The sequence below is a fragment of the Astyanax mexicanus genome, chromosome 23 (genome assembly GCF_023375975.1).
Source record: "Astyanax mexicanus isolate ESR-SI-001 chromosome 23, AstMex3_surface, whole genome shotgun sequence".
Taxonomy (NCBI): Eukaryota; Metazoa; Chordata; class Actinopteri; order Characiformes; family Acestrorhamphidae; genus Astyanax; species Astyanax mexicanus.
Window position 1 is genome coordinate 13,509,403 of NC_064430.1, and position 15,816 is coordinate 13,525,218.

Here is a 15,816-nt window from a genome sequence, read left to right on the forward strand (position 1 = left end):
GATCATTTTAAGGGGGAAACATTATGCAAAACTCACTTTTTGTGAGCTTTTTTATGTCCACTTGGGGTCTCAACTGCCCATATAAACACTGCAAGTTGCGAAAAATTGCTATTTCAGTCATTTTGGTTGAGACCCTCAGACAGCACACAGCTGGATTAACCAGCAGACTTTGTCTGAAGGAGGCATCTGTACCTACTGTCCCTGGCAATGAGTTTTGTGCTTTTATTGGAGTTAAACATTAACAAGCTTGTTCGTGCTTTGCTATTTAGCACAAGTTTAAACTAAAGTGTGGTAAACGCTGGGAGTAAACGGCTCATTCTGAAAGGGACTGAAACTGAATAAATGAATAAAGCAGGTGAGATCTCTTTATGTGATACTGATTTTATGCAAAGAACATGAATGAACGTGTTTTGTATACCACATAGACCTGTAATAACTTGCAATAAGTGGCTCTTTCATTTTGATTAAGCAAGTTTTTTTTGTTTGTTTGTTTTTTAGCTGAGTTGCCTCAACTTTACTAACTATCCTACAGTGACCTGTACAGCTCATACCTTTTAGGTCTCAAACAGTTTGTGAAGAGGTAGTTAGAAGAAGAATTGAGTAAATTGATACCAGGTACAATACGTTATGATGAAGACTTGTTATATTATCAGTATGATCACAATAAAAGAAAACTGTATCGTATTATTAATTAGACTTCATGCTGTTCCTCTCCTGTGTATACGCCGGGCTACAGAATGAAATGCTGTCATAAATCATACACGTGTAACTGTATATGTTGTTATGCTACTTATCCTTTGATAGCAGAGAGCCGGGGATGAATGAGCCGGCACTTATCCGGGGATTGAGAAGGACATGAGGTACATTATCAAGCAGCTGGAGACCACAGCTTCAACGCCCTCTGAGACTAGCTCAGCCGCATGATAATATTATACCTGGCAAACTGGCAATCTCACAGCGAAACAGAGAGCGTGAAGAGAAACAGCAGAGAAAAAGAGTGAGAGAGAGAAAGAGATTTACTAGAAAGCAGTGAGTCTTAAGTGAAGCAGTAAAGACAGAAATGGAGCACCAACTGTTACAACCGTTATCCTCTCTGAGTACCTTTGCATAGTATTAGGCCTACTTTCATTCATTCGATTTGAATTCTTGTTTCCACTATTTATTCATCATTCCATGCTTTTTTCTGCATAGAAATGCACAACTATAATGTTATCAGGTATATATTTTATTTATTTTTTATTTTCCTGCCAGATTTTCACTCATCCTGTAGTTTTCAAGCTATCAACAACAATACAACTCCAGGTTGTTGTTGTTTTTTTTAGAGAGTGGTGCAACCTGCAAAGGTTTGGCTTTGGAGAGGCCCTCCCTCCCACCCCCATCATGCAATGTAAGCCAGTGTGAAAATCTCTTAGCTGACGAAACAGATCTGCCCACTGTAATACTGACAAACTGTGGTTAAAGCCAGCTATCTCTCATTTTCCCTGGTAGCTTCAAACTGATTGATAAGTGGATGAGGAAACTGGACTACATTGTGTATTTCAAGGCTAACAATCTGCCTACTTTCTCTTTATTCTCTTTTATCAGCTCTATCTGGCCAGACCATTAAAACCAATGGCTAATCCAAAGCAACCCAGCAAACGGGCCACCTTGGCCAATCCAGACCATTAAGTTCACCGCCCCAACCAAGACCATCAAATTCAGGGCTTCAGCCAACCCAGACCAATAAACCCACAGCCTCCATCAACCCAGACCATCAAATTCAGCGCCTCGGCCAACCCTGACCATCAAATTTAGTGTCCCAAACCCAATGTGACCATTAAATTCACTGCCTCAACCAGCAAAACATTAAATTCACTACCTCAAACGAAAAATTACCCATTAAAAGCACTAATTAGACCAAAAATAACTCATAAATCCACAGCTTCAATCAAAAATAAACATTAAATCCACAGATTCAACCAAAAATAACAATAAAACCACTATCTCAACCAAAAATACCAAATAAATCCACTGCTTCAACCAAAATACCCACTAAAACCATGGATTGAACAAATAAATCCACAGCATCAAACAAAATCAACAATAAATACACAGTTTCAAACAAAAAAAAACAATTAAAACCACTACCTCAACCAAAAATATCCATTAAATCCACTACCTCCATTATATTTACTGCATTAACCAACTCAGACCATCAAATTAAGAGTCTCAAACCCAATATGACCATTACATTGAATTAACTTGAATTCACCAACTCAACCAACATGAACTATTAAATTCACTGCATTAACCAACTCTGATCATCAATGTCTTAATGTTAACATTTAATTTGTTACCTTAATAAACTCTGATTATCAATTCCACTGTTTTAATGAACAAAAACTCTGTATTAACTGCTTTAATCAACACTGATTATCAATGTTACTGTCTCAACAAACAAAAAACATTATTCTCTAAATTAAATCAAAACTGATTTTTTACAATTTGTCTGAACAAACACATTAAACTCTGTTAATCCAAAATAAACTTAGTCTTTACCAACCAAATCCATCAATTTCACTGTCTATACCAACCCTGATCAAAAACTCATTGACTGTTAACCTACCGAGCCCATCCAAGCTTTTGGTCACAGTAAACCCAACTTCACAGAAAATGTACAACCTAAACCAGCTCATCCCACCAAATTCATCACTTCATTTAGATAGTGAACAATGTGCTGATCTGTAGAAAAGCAGACTTCTCTATATAGAGAATCAGATTGCAGTTTAACCCTGCACAAACACTTAAACACTTCTGAGATTAGCCATCCGCTTCTATTCAAGTGCTGCATTTCTTGTCACAATCCTCTCTTTCATGCACTCTCTCTCTCTTTCTCTCTCTGTCTCTCTCTACTAGAAGGGAGGTGAACTACTTCAGTCCTGATTCTGCAAATCCCCCACAGAAATGGCGCGGTCAATTACGCAGCGAGCGGCTCGATGGGACAGCCAGAGAAGGTAAATTATTACTTAACAAAGCTTAAACTATTTCCAATTACTTTTAAAGAGTGGAACAAAAGCTGGGCTATTGGCAGATCCCTGAAAGCTATTGGTTAGCTGAAGGGGAGGTGGGGGACATTTTGGGTCCAGTTGCCTGGTGACGAGAGTGTGAAGGATGCGGGGACAGCACAGCTTGGTCCACTGTACCGTCCCCATGCTTCATTCAGATGATGAAAAGCTTCCTGAGACCAAGCTAATGAGGAACGCTGAGCAGGAGAAGAGAGTGAAGATGAGAAAGAGAAAGAAAGAGATAAAGAACAAAGAACAAAGGCATAGACAGCCATGGAACATGCAAACTGAAAGACAGTGGTAAACACATATTGATATTGCCTGAAAAAAGAAAGTATAGGAGACATGATCATAAGAGAAAGAGAATGGATGAAAAAAAATACAAAGAGTAGCTACGGGCAATTCCGTAAACCAATCAGAATTAGGGTTGATTTTCTGTCAGTGGCTTTTAACAACAGTCCTCTCTTGGGTTCTCTTGGGCTCTGGATGACTGACAACCACTGAAAGCTTTAGGCAAAGTTTGTGAAATATGGCTAATTTGCTTAAACATGATGGCAGAAGAGAGAATATGGTTGTTGATACTGGAGAGCAGCACATCACCACCAGACTCACAAGTTTTGAGTCCTAAGCAAACCAAGAGCCTGTGACCATCGGTTTTCCACCAGTGAACAAAGAGCAAAGTTCAAACTTGGCATTAGAAAACAGCAAGTCAGGAAAGCAAAAAAGGAGGGCCTGGAATAGAAATGAATGATGACCAAAATTAGCTTTTACCATCTCTTTTTGCTAATGTCTGTTTCCTGAAAAACAATCTGGATTTTTCCATCAGCTGAACCAAATTGGAGCTAAACGTACCAGAAGAGTAATGGTAAAAGAGAAAAGTGAGAAGATGAATAAAAACCATGAAAACTGTGTATACTATTCAGTGAACGGCCTCCAGACAGACGTTTCTATTTGGTTTTAATTTTGCCCACAAATTAATTTCTGTTCATCTCCAGAGGGCACCTGCAAATCCAGGATTGGGTAAGTAAGTGAGGGCAAAGCTAGTAGCTAACCAGCTGTAATCTCTTTAGCTTGCTGAGAGGAAATAATGATCAAAATATACAACTCTATCTGGTAAGAGTTTGGAAAGGGACAGTGATTTTGTTACAGTGTTAAAACTACGTTATTACATATTACATATTTTGCTGAGCTGGTTTTTGTTTTTGGTCACAAGCCCTGTGCTTTTCTTTGAAAATGAAAGGGTTGTAAAAAAATATATATATATACTGATCTGGAAAAAAAATAAGAGACCACTTCCGTTTGTAAGTCAGTTTCTCCCATATTCTAAATAAAAATATTGTCATTTAGAGCATTTATTTGCAGAAAATGAGAAATGGCTGAAATAACAAAAAAGATGCAGAGCTTTCAGACCTCAAATAATGCAAATAAAACAAGTTCATATTCATATAACCCTGGTTTTTAATCACAGTTTTCATGGATGGAGTTTTCATCTTGGAATGTTCCCCTCCACCAGTCTTACACAGGGCTTTTGGATAACTTTGTGCCACTCCTCCTGGTGCAAAAATTCGAGCAGTTCAGGTTGGGTTGATGGCTTGTGATCATTTATCTTCCACTTGATTATATTCCAGTGGGTTTCAATTTGGTAAAATCAAAGAAACTCATCATTTTGTCATCAAGTTATCTCTTATTTTTTTCCAGAGCTGTGTATACGTACTGTTCGTACATCAAAGAAAAGCTTCACATACTTTCAACAGTTAATAAATGCATTCTTCAACACCTTTAGGAGCACAACAAAGAGAAAGAGAGACAAAGGGAATCACCAGGAGGAAACGGTGAAAGAATTGAAAGGTAAAGAGCAAAAGAGGGAAGGAGAGAGGAACCGAAGGAGCTGAAAGAAATAACTTTTACAAAGATAAGTGTTTCCTGGAAAGGCCGGGCGATTGAGGGGACCTGCGGGGGAGCGGAGATCCGAGCAGCACCCGGCGGTGTCGCCACAAAAATGGCAGACAAGCAAATAAAAAGCGGGATTTATAAAGCAGAGCGAGTACGGGTGCGGGAGGGGGGTTCCAGTGTGCACTCTTTATCTGAGGGAGGCTGTAAAGAGCCCTCACTAATCACGCCCTGCTTTGCGGCATTCTCTCTTTGCCAGTGTTACAGGGGTCCCGTAATGGCCCAAATTACCCAGCAATACAAATTGACCAAGAGCCCCCTCTGAAACACGCACAAAACCAGAAAAAAAGAGAAAAGAAAAAAGGAATGGAGACAGAAGCAGAGAGAGAGAGACAGAGAAAGGAGGAGGCCCTTTGATCTAGCAGGAGGCCGAGGAGCGGATCCGTGTCACTTCACTCGGAGCAGGAGAAAGGGCCCGGCTTGCGGTCCGCGGCGTGGCTCTGGAGAGGCTGAAAGGGCTGGAGTTGGGGGGTGAGGCCTCTTAAATGCTAAACACGCCCAGCTGGTGGCGAGCCATTACGGTGAGGGGAGGCCCGCTACACGCTTGGCAGGCTGCGGTGACACAGGGGGCTTCACAGTGCAGGGACGGGTGCAATTGACCTGTCCGTGCCCCGCCCACAAATCTGTTCTTTCATAAGTAGGATGGAACTGTGGAAAGTGTTTTCAGAATGTCTATATTTGCAAAGCCTTACTAGCCTTATTCATGTTTTTGTTTGCTATGTGTGAAACGATGTGTTTTTATTTAGATTTTATATGATCTGTTATATCACAGTTAGTTCCGACTAGGGGTGGGCGATATGACCATAAAATAATATCACAATATTTCATGCTATTTGTTTTGCGATAGCGATACTCTTGGCGATATGAAAAAAAAAATCTCTTAAAAAAATATATTTTAAGAATTTTACTATTGCATACAATATGATGTTGCCCACCCCCTAACTGAGATATAAAAAAAAAAACATTTAATAGATTTGTAATAGAATATAGTCCATGATCCATGATAATAATGTCATGATACTAATAATAATGCAACAACCCAAATATCTCCATATATCCAGGATTAAAGTAAAATAAATGATACTGGACAGATATAATCTGTCTCTAGCAGATATAAGTACAGTATGATGGGAAATGAGATGTAAATTTTCTTTTGCTAAAAACAAAAAAAGTAGTACCCTGATGTGATAACTAGGGGTAGGTGATCGTATGGTTCGATATCATTCACGATATTCAAAAATGTTGGCGATATTATTGCGTACGATGCGATATGCCAAAGACCTAGTGCCATTATCAGCCAGTAATGCATTTTGTATAGAAAGTGGCCATAATTGGCAAAATGCCAAATAACCAATTACAACCCCCTGTTTTGGTGAAGTTTTGGCGATGTTTTTATTTCACACCAATTATAATGTAACTATTTAAAAATCACCAATCTGTGGAAGGAAAACCTCAAACAAAGACTGTAATCAACAACACAGGAAGGGCTGGGACAAAATATTGATACTGCAATATATCGTATCGATTTCGTTTGCAATAAATTATCGATATGCGGTGTTAAAAAGTGGTATTTTTTAAACATAGGCTCTCTAAACTACCTTAAACTCGCCAATTAATCCACAATAAATTCCTGAAATTAGATTATTTAGCAGTATTTTACCTTCTTCAGTAACAAAGACGCTATGAAGTATCGTTGAGTCTCTGTCTTGCGATATATGGAGTATCACAGAATCACAGTCATGTGATATCATCGTTATCGTGGTCAATGTATCGTGATAATATCGTATCGTGACATGCCCTGTGATACCCATATCCCCTACTAATAACAGATATGGACCACTTTCTTACTGGAATAAGGAACTTATGCAAAGCCTATGCAGTTCCTGCTTGTAGTTTAGATACTGGGACTGGTCATAAAAAAAGAAACTGTCCCTCTCTCTCTCTCTCCTCTCACCCCTTTAAAGAAGAATTACTCACTCTGTTGATATTGTGTCACACCGCCTCATTGGCCTCCTGCACCGGGCCACAATGAGTCCCACTCTCAAAGAACGAGAGAGCAAGAATTAGAGACAGGAACAAAAGCAACAAAGGGAAATGACAGGGTGAAAAAAGAGCGGCCATCTACGCTTTTTAAAAAGGAAATATGGATTTCATGTTCTAACAATGCCCATGGTGGGAGGTACAAGAGGCCTTACAACGCTTAATGATCCAGAGATCAAACTCCATCTCAAGCAGAACACCTGGAGGTGCTATTAGAGACTCATTGATTGGAGACGGAGGCCCAAAGACTGTAGCACCAACTCTTATGACCACCAGCTACACAACCAGACAAGATCACAGCTTCACTGGAGGCCTTTGTTCAAGCCACAAAAGAGAATGATACATCTAATAAAAGGGCCCCTGGAGGACCTTATTGAAGACGTTTGGAGTTCCACAGAGAGCCGCTGGTCTGGGAGATAAGTTCTCCCTGAAGCTTTAGCTGCTTCTCCGATAATGGATTGAAAGTTCCGATGAAGACAAATCTAATTTACTCCAACAGTCCATGTTTCCCTTTCAGTCTGAATGACATCCACCAGTCAAGATGTGTTTTTCATGCAGTATTTCATTCTGTGGTTTTGCACTGAAGCTGAATGATGCTAATATAGCAGAGCGAATTAGAGCTGCGACAAAATATTTTTATCCCATTTGTTTACGATAAATGATTGATACGTGGCATCAAATATTTCAAATATTATCACGATATGATTCTGCGATACTTGACATATCTTGCAAGACAATTCTCTACAATACTTCACTCCTACTACTAAATAAGCAAATACCAGGAACTATGGATTTATTGGAGTCACAGAGTTTTACAGAATTTAGCAGATTTATCCTATTCATTTGATTTGTGCAGCCATGTGGAGTAATTAAGCAGTAATTAAGCAGTAACTGGGGGGGGGGTGTAAATCTTAGGAGGTGTAGTGCACCTATGTTTCAATGTTTCAATATTGTCCTACTCCTAACAAGGGGGGTTGTACATTTAACCGCATACAATATACCATATTTTTTGGACTATAAGGCGCACCGGATTCTTTGGCGCACTATTAATTAACATCTATTTACATACATAATGATTAAAAAGAGCATTAAGCGACACTAGTAAGGATGCCTACATCGAAGTGAGCAAGGGTGTCGTCATGTTTCCCTTCTAATGGAAAAGCGTCTAAGTAAACAAAACTAAAATAAAAAATCTATATATTTTCTTTTAAAGTCAAACAAGTGCTGGATGTTAATATACACAGATTTCTCTCCTGAAAACCGTTTATTTGGGTGAGTAAAGCGCTTCTGTTTATTTACAGTCCGGATGCTAGCCACGATATGCTCACCTCTAAACAGCGAAAGAGCTAGCAATGTGGTTAGCAGCTAATGCTAATGCTGCTGCACCCAGCCTTAGTGCTGGAGAAACTTCACTGTACTTCAGCGGAATGGCAATACTGCTCCTTAGTACCTGACTGGTAAAATTCATCCACAAGGTGCTCTGGATTATAAAGCGCACTGTTAATTTTTTCGAAAAATTAAAGGAAGTAAGTGTTACAGATTACTTGTGTTACGTCTAAATAAATGCATATCAATTTATTTGAATATTTTCTGCCCAGCTATCAGTTTTATTAGGAAGAGACCATGCCCTCTCACTCAGCAAACATTCTTAGGCCACACACATCGACTCGCCACTCTTTTCTTATCTGTCACACACTTCATTAACATGACTTCCATGGATCTCCCTGTTCCAGCCCTCAGCCCAGGGGTCACAGATCATAAAGTGTCAGGGTCGGAAACGTGAACCCTGGCCGTTATTCACAGAGGACATGTCACTGAAAGGAGCCGCTGTGGCCGTGAGCTTGAAGTTGAAAGGGTAAAATATCAGCTTTCCTGCTCCGCGCACTCCGGAGCCCAACTCCACTTCCGCTGTGTGCTGCAGAAGAGGCCCATTCAGGAGTCATTTCCCTGTCACAAGAGGCCATCATCTTTATTCATGAACTAATAATAATTCCTTTCCCAGATTTCATTGTATTTCATATCTACCTCACATCATAATAACAATTAAATTATGCACACAATGCTGCAGTACCTCTTCACCTAATAATTCAGTTCTATCTCGCCTTTTTGCTTCCGTAACGCATCCGTTCCGCCTGTTCACACTCCTCTCGCCTTCTGAATGCAAATCAGCCCGCTAAAAAGCCGTAGCCAGATGCATAGATATGCACTAATACAGACCACAATAAGCAATACGTAGCTTTGGCAGAGTGAAAATAATAAAATACAAAGAAATGGCATAGATGATATTCTTTTATGCAAATTATTTCCCCATTGCTGAGTGCCCTCCATGCCTTAGTAAAGCAGGCATATATTAAAATGCCTTTTTCTTCTAATGTTTGTCATCCATACCTGTGCATAATTGTTATGTCCATCATTCATTTTTTTCATACTTGCAGGAACCATGCAGAATGTTCCAGACAGAGCGTAAAAAAAATGCTACAGGAACAAAATGAAAAAACAAAGGATAACACTTTCTATAAATTATGTATTCATAATGCATTACAAATGCATTTGTAATGCATTATATAGCATACTCTACATGGAACAACAGATAGCAATGGTCATATGCGTGTGTAATAACTTATAAATACTTATAGACTTCATAAAGGTTTCAAAGGTTTCAAAATGCCTTATATTTGCATTTTCAATGATCTTATAAACAGATAGTATACAATGTTAGGACAACTCTCTTTATAAATGTAATACTTTATAATGTACTATGTATTCCACTATAAGTGCAGTCAAGTTCTGTATGTGTAGCTCAATACATATTGGTAGGCCTGTCACAATAAGATTTTTTGTGGACGTTATAATGTCCTAAAAATTATTGTGATACACAATATTTTTTGTAATTTTAAGACTTTGAAATACCACTGACATCATGACAACAGAATAGCATAAAAATGTAATTATACATTTTTAAAGACAGCAAAAATTAAAATAATTATTTATTATCATCTACTTTAGTCCATACTGTGTGTATGGTGTCACAATTATTAATATTGAAGCATGACAGGCTAAAATACTGTTCACTGTAATATGTGTGAACAAACAAAAATAAACACAACAGACAATATAACGATTATCAAAAATGATTGAGGTCATGTTCATTTACTGTACGATAAATTGAAATTGCAATTATTGTGACAGGCCTACATATTGGTCTACATTTTTATCATATTTTGTTTCCGGAATCTTTTTTCTGAATAGCACTGCAATCCATTGTTTTTTTTTGGAGGATGAGTGTATATATATTTTTTATGTTCCAGCAGTGCAGAGCTGTATTTTACAGTGAGCACTGGGTTTGGCTGAGGTCATCAATAATGGATGTCAAATCTCTTTACACTGAAGTGGATCAGCTGTTTCCTTTTCCCAATTACTGTTTGTTCTCCTTGCCCCATGCTCTTCTCCTCGCCCTGTTTTCTTCACCTTATTTCAGGTTAGAAAGGAAGCAGTACAAAATGGGACAGATGGACATGGTCAGGTTATGGCTCCACTCCTGGCCCTCTCTTTTAAGGTTCCTTAACTAGCACTTTTTCCTCTTATCATTTTAAAAACCAAAAAAGGCATTTATAGTCGTGTCTTGGTTTGTTATGCCTTGTCTTTTTTTGTTATGCATTGTCCTGTTTTGTTATGTATTGTCTTGTCTTGTCATGTTTTGTTATGTCTTGTCTTTTCTTGTCCTGTTATGCCTTGTCTTGTCTTGGTTTGTTATGTCTTGTCTTGTCTTGTCTTGTCCTGTTATGCCTTGTCTTGCCTTGGTTTGTTATGTCTTGTCTTGTTATGTCTGGTCTTGTCTTGTCCTGTTATGCCTTGTCTTGTCTTGGTTTGTTATGTCTTGTCTTGTTATGTCTTGTCTTGTCTTATTATGCCTAGTCTTGTCTTGTCTTCTTTTGCTTTGGTATGTCTTGCCTTGTCTTGTATTGTTATGCTATGTCTCGTCTTGTTTTGTTATGCTATGTCTTGTCCTCTTCTGTTTTGTTATGCCTTGTCTTGTCTTCTCCTGTTTTGTTATGTCTTGTCTTGTATTGTTATTCCTTGTCTTGTTTTGTTATGCCTTGTCTTGTCTTGTCTTGCTATGCCTTGTCTTCTCCTGTTTTGTTGTGTCTTGTCTTGGTTTGTTATGCCTTGTCTTGTTTTCTCCTGTTTTGTTGTGTCTTGTCTTGGTTTGTTATGCCTTGTCTTGTCTTGTCTTGCTATGCCTTGTCTTGTCCTGATTTGTAATGCCTTGTCTTGTCTTGCTTTGCTATGCCCTGTCTTGTCTTGTCTTGCCTTGTAATGCCCTGTCTTGTCTTGTCTTTTTCGTTATGCGTTGTCTTTTCTTGTCTTGCTTTTTTATGCCCTGTCTTGTTTTGTCTTTTTTCATTCATTCATTATGTCCTTGTGTTGTGCCTTGTCTTGTTATTCCTTGTTATGCCTTGTCTTGTCTTGTAATGTCTTGACAGTCAAGCAACTTTGGCACAAATCACATCCATATTCCGTGCAGTGAGGAGACCTCACATACTAAAGTGGCAAAAGTCATGGGACATGATACCCTTACCTGTCCCAATACTTTTGTTAAGTTAACCACGGCTCTGCCCTGCTGTAAAAGTGATCTTATGGAGTATTAAAAGACAGATGACCTAGATTTCTGACAGGACAGCAGAAACAATGTGCTATAATGTGTTATGAACTTGGAACATTCAGCACTACTGTCTTTTTGACACAAAGACGCTGTGGGCTTGTGTTGTCCTCTATGGCGGGTGGACTGTGGAGGGCTTTGTTACTTTTTCTTGTCTGGGTGTGGACAGACGGCTCAAGGGGACAAGCAGCCGCCACTTTCCCGCTGAGCCTGGAGCCAGAGCGTGTGTAACAGCTCAGCAGTGCGCTGTCTACTCACACAGCGCAGGAGTCACACCTCTCTGTGTGTATGCACGTGTGAGTGTGTGTGTGTATATGTGTATGTGTGCTCTTCAACATGGGACACAGAGTCACATCACACACTTCACGGTGCGAGGTCAGCGCTTTGGATAGCCGAAATCAGATATGCCACAACGTGGGCTGTCCGACATGTGTGTGTTATCCATGTGCATGTGTGTGTGTGTGTGTGTGTGTGTGTGTGTGTGTTATCCGTGTGTGTGTGTGTGTGTGTGCATGTGCTGTCTCTGCGTGTCGAACAAGACCGCAGGCACAGATGTCGTCCATTGTCAAAGAATAAAGAGGAGAAGCAGCTTGATGTGTTTGATGTGTAATGCGCTTTAAAGGGGCGGAGTCAACTGCAAACACCAGTGGCTTCTGTTTATGGATCCAGGGATGGTGGTTAAAGCAGCAGCCAGTCTCTGATTGCTTGGCCTTTGGGTCATGAGTTAAAGATGAGCAAATTACTAATTATCAAATTGTGATGAATACTGTATACACAAATCAAGCACAACATTATGACCATATAAATCTATATTTTTTCCAGCTCCACTGATCATATACAGTCATATGAAAAAGTTTGGGCACCCCTTTTAATCTTAATCATTTTTAGTTCTAAATATTTGGGTGTTTGCAACAGCCACATCAGTTTGATATATCTAATAACTGATGGACACAGTAATATTTCAGGATTGAAATGAGGTTTATTGTATTTATTTATTTATTTATTATTAACAGAAAATGTGCAATATGCATTAAACCAAAATTTGACTGGTGCAAAAGTATGGGCACCCTTATCATTTTATTGATTTGAATACTCCTAACCTCTTTTTACTGACTTACTGAAGCACTTACTCAAGCAAAATTGGTTTGGTAACCTCATTGAGCTTTGAACTTCATAGCCAGGTGTATCCAATCATGAGAAAAGGTATTTAAGGTGGCCAATTGCAAGTTGTTCTCCTATTTGAATCTCCAAGAGGCCTCTCCAAGGAAAAGAAAAATATCAGAAAGGCAGAGAAGAAGAATGGTGAGAACAGTCAAGGACAATCCACAGACCACCTCCAAAGAGCTGCAGCATCATCTTGCTGCAGATGGTGTCAACAATACATCGCAAAACAGCACTTTGCACAAGGAGAAGCTGTATGGGAGAGTGATGCGAAAGAAGCCATTTCTGCAAGCACGCCACAAACAGAGTCGCCTGAGGTGTGCTTTTGTGCTTTTGCATACCTCAGGCAACTCTGTTTGTGGCGTGCTTGCAGAAATTGCCAAAACAAGGGGTAGAAGAGGTATAAAAGAGAAAAATGGGCCTGGGCACACAACTCTATGCATGTGCTAATGCTCAAACTAGGGGTGTGCTATATCGTATCGTACACGATAATATTGCCAACTTTTTTGAATATCGTGAACGATATTATACCCTAAAATATCGTGCCATATCACCCACTCCTAATCATCACATCAGGGTAATGCTTTTTTGCTGTTTTTAGCAAAAGACAATTTTAACTGTTCTCCTTTCCCATTATATATCTACTAGAGACTAGAGATTATATCTGTACAGTATCATTTATTTTACTTCAGTTCTGGATATATATGGAGATATTTGGAGTGTAGTATTAGTTACACGACATTCTGGATCATCTGTTACAAATCTGATGATTTGTTGCAGTAGGGTATTCTTGATTATTTATGTTTTAATTGAATGATTTGTCATATCGCCAAGAGTATCGTTATCGCAAAGATACCATGACCATGACCAAAATATCGTGATATTATTTTGGGGGCGTATCGCCCACCTCTAGCGCAAACAGTGGGCGAACAAAACCCCTCTTCCTTTCTGTCATATTTTTCAAAGCCCTAAATATGTGCAATGACATTATCGCCGCCGTGAGCTTTCTAATTAATAGGCTACGCCTTGCAAACACCTCTAACGGCCTCCTGCGCTCTGCTGTCAGCCTCTGTGCCAAATTATCCTCACCGCCTCCCACCAGGAGCAACAGAGCCCTCCAGACGCTGCCGTCTGTTTTATTCTCTACAGTGTGCAGCTGAGACCCGGGTCACGAAGGTGAAACGTTTTCAGATGGAGGCAGGCAGGAAAGATCACATGACTCAAAGTCATGTTTTTTTTTTTTTGTTGGAGTCGACGAGATGCAAGCTGTGTACGTGGAAATCGGATCACACGGCCAGAGCGGCGACAATGTACCAGCGTCGGCCGGGAACAAGCGGCGATTCATGCGGCCGCTCGGCGGGAAGGAGGGAGCAGAAAGGAGCGTAACGCCTCGGTGCCAGCCACCGGAGAGATGGCCATCAGCGACAGTTGAGATTATCATGCCTCTGACAAAAGCGCAGCCAAAGGGACCCAGCATGCAGGGATTTAATGGTGACGGTCAATGGCAGAGTGCGAGATTTAGCCATATTAATCACGGCCCAGGCTAGAACAGGAGCAGAAAAGCGTCACACAAAGCCAGGCTGAATTCTACAAGCCAATTTATCTCCTGAGAAAGAAAGGCCACATTGTCCATGTATCACACACAAAAAACACCATCCTGTATTTGCACACTCTCCGGGGCTTTGTTCAGAAGGCAGCGTGAAATTCTCAATTCAGCATTTCTCTGCTTTTTCTTTGCGTTTCAGAAAACATTATTATTTACACACATATCAAAATATATACACAAATGTAGATACAAAAGTGTGCAAGAGTGTTATCGTGAACCTATCTCACGTAAATATATACAGCTCTGGAAAAAATTAAGAGACCACTTCAGTTTCTGAATCAGTTTCTTTGATTTAGATATTTATAGGTATATGTTTGAGTAAAATGAACATTGTTGTTTTATTCTATAAATTACAGACAACATTTCTCCCAAATTCCAAATATATTCCAAAATATATTTGGAGTATTAGAGCATTTATATGCAGAAAATGAGAAATAGCTGAAAGCAAGTTTATATTCATAAAGTTAATCAGAGTTCAGAAATCAATATTTGATGGAATATCCCTGGTTTTTAATCACAGTTTTCATGCATCGTGGCATGTTCTCCTCCACCAGTCTTACACACTGCTTTTGGATAACTTTAAGTCACTCCTGGTGCAAAGATTCAAAAAGTTTAGCTTGGTTTGATGGCTTGTGATCATCCATCTTCCTCTTGATTGTATTCCAGAGGTTTTTAATTGGGTAAAATCACCAAATAAACTCATACATTTTAAGTGTCTAATTTTTTTTTCCAGAGCTGTACGTTACATTCTATACGTTTTAGTCACACGTCATATGTTTTGAGGCCCATTAATACCAATACTCAAGATATTGAGGTACATCGCTTATGCATTATGTGGCAACAATTCTGACCTTCTCACATACGTACACGTATCTTCCCACAGCAACAGCAAAATGTGTATTTGGGCGCATGCTACTTACTGGCAGCCTGCACTTTAGCCTTGCGGCTCACGACCAGCCCAAAGGAATTCTGGGCCACGCATTCATAGTCCCCTTCATCGGAGGAGCCGTCAGACCTGTTCCTCTGGAAGCGTCCAATCAGCAGCGAGCCGTTGATAAACATGGAGTAGTTTTGGTCCTCTTGCAGAGGTGCTCCATTGCGCCTCCACTGTGTGGTGATGGGTGGGATTCCCTCCACCTGACAGTGCAGCATCAGAGGCTGCTGCTGGACTGCGATGATGTCACTGGGCTCTAACGTGAAGGACAGTTCAGCTGCAGATGTTGCACCTAAAAAAAAACATACACACACAGAGACACACATATACATATTAAAACTTATATATTCAAATATAAGTTCTAAACATTTTATTAAAAAGGTCCTTATGCATGAAAACTGCAACCTACACTAATTAAATC

General features: G+C 39.6%; 1 protein-coding gene across 1 annotated transcript in view; it reads right to left on the bottom strand.

Annotated features, from left to right (window-relative positions):
- The window catches only part of igdcc3 (immunoglobulin superfamily, DCC subclass, member 3), a 137,728-nt gene that overhangs the window by 103,606 nt on the left and 18,306 nt on the right, over nt 1–15,816 (bottom strand). The window contains exon 2 of the mRNA XM_022668149.2: nt 15,382–15,687. Coding sequence (XP_022523870.2) covers nt 15,382–15,687 — 306 coding nt within the window. The remainder of the gene's footprint in view (nt 1–15,381; nt 15,688–15,816) is intronic.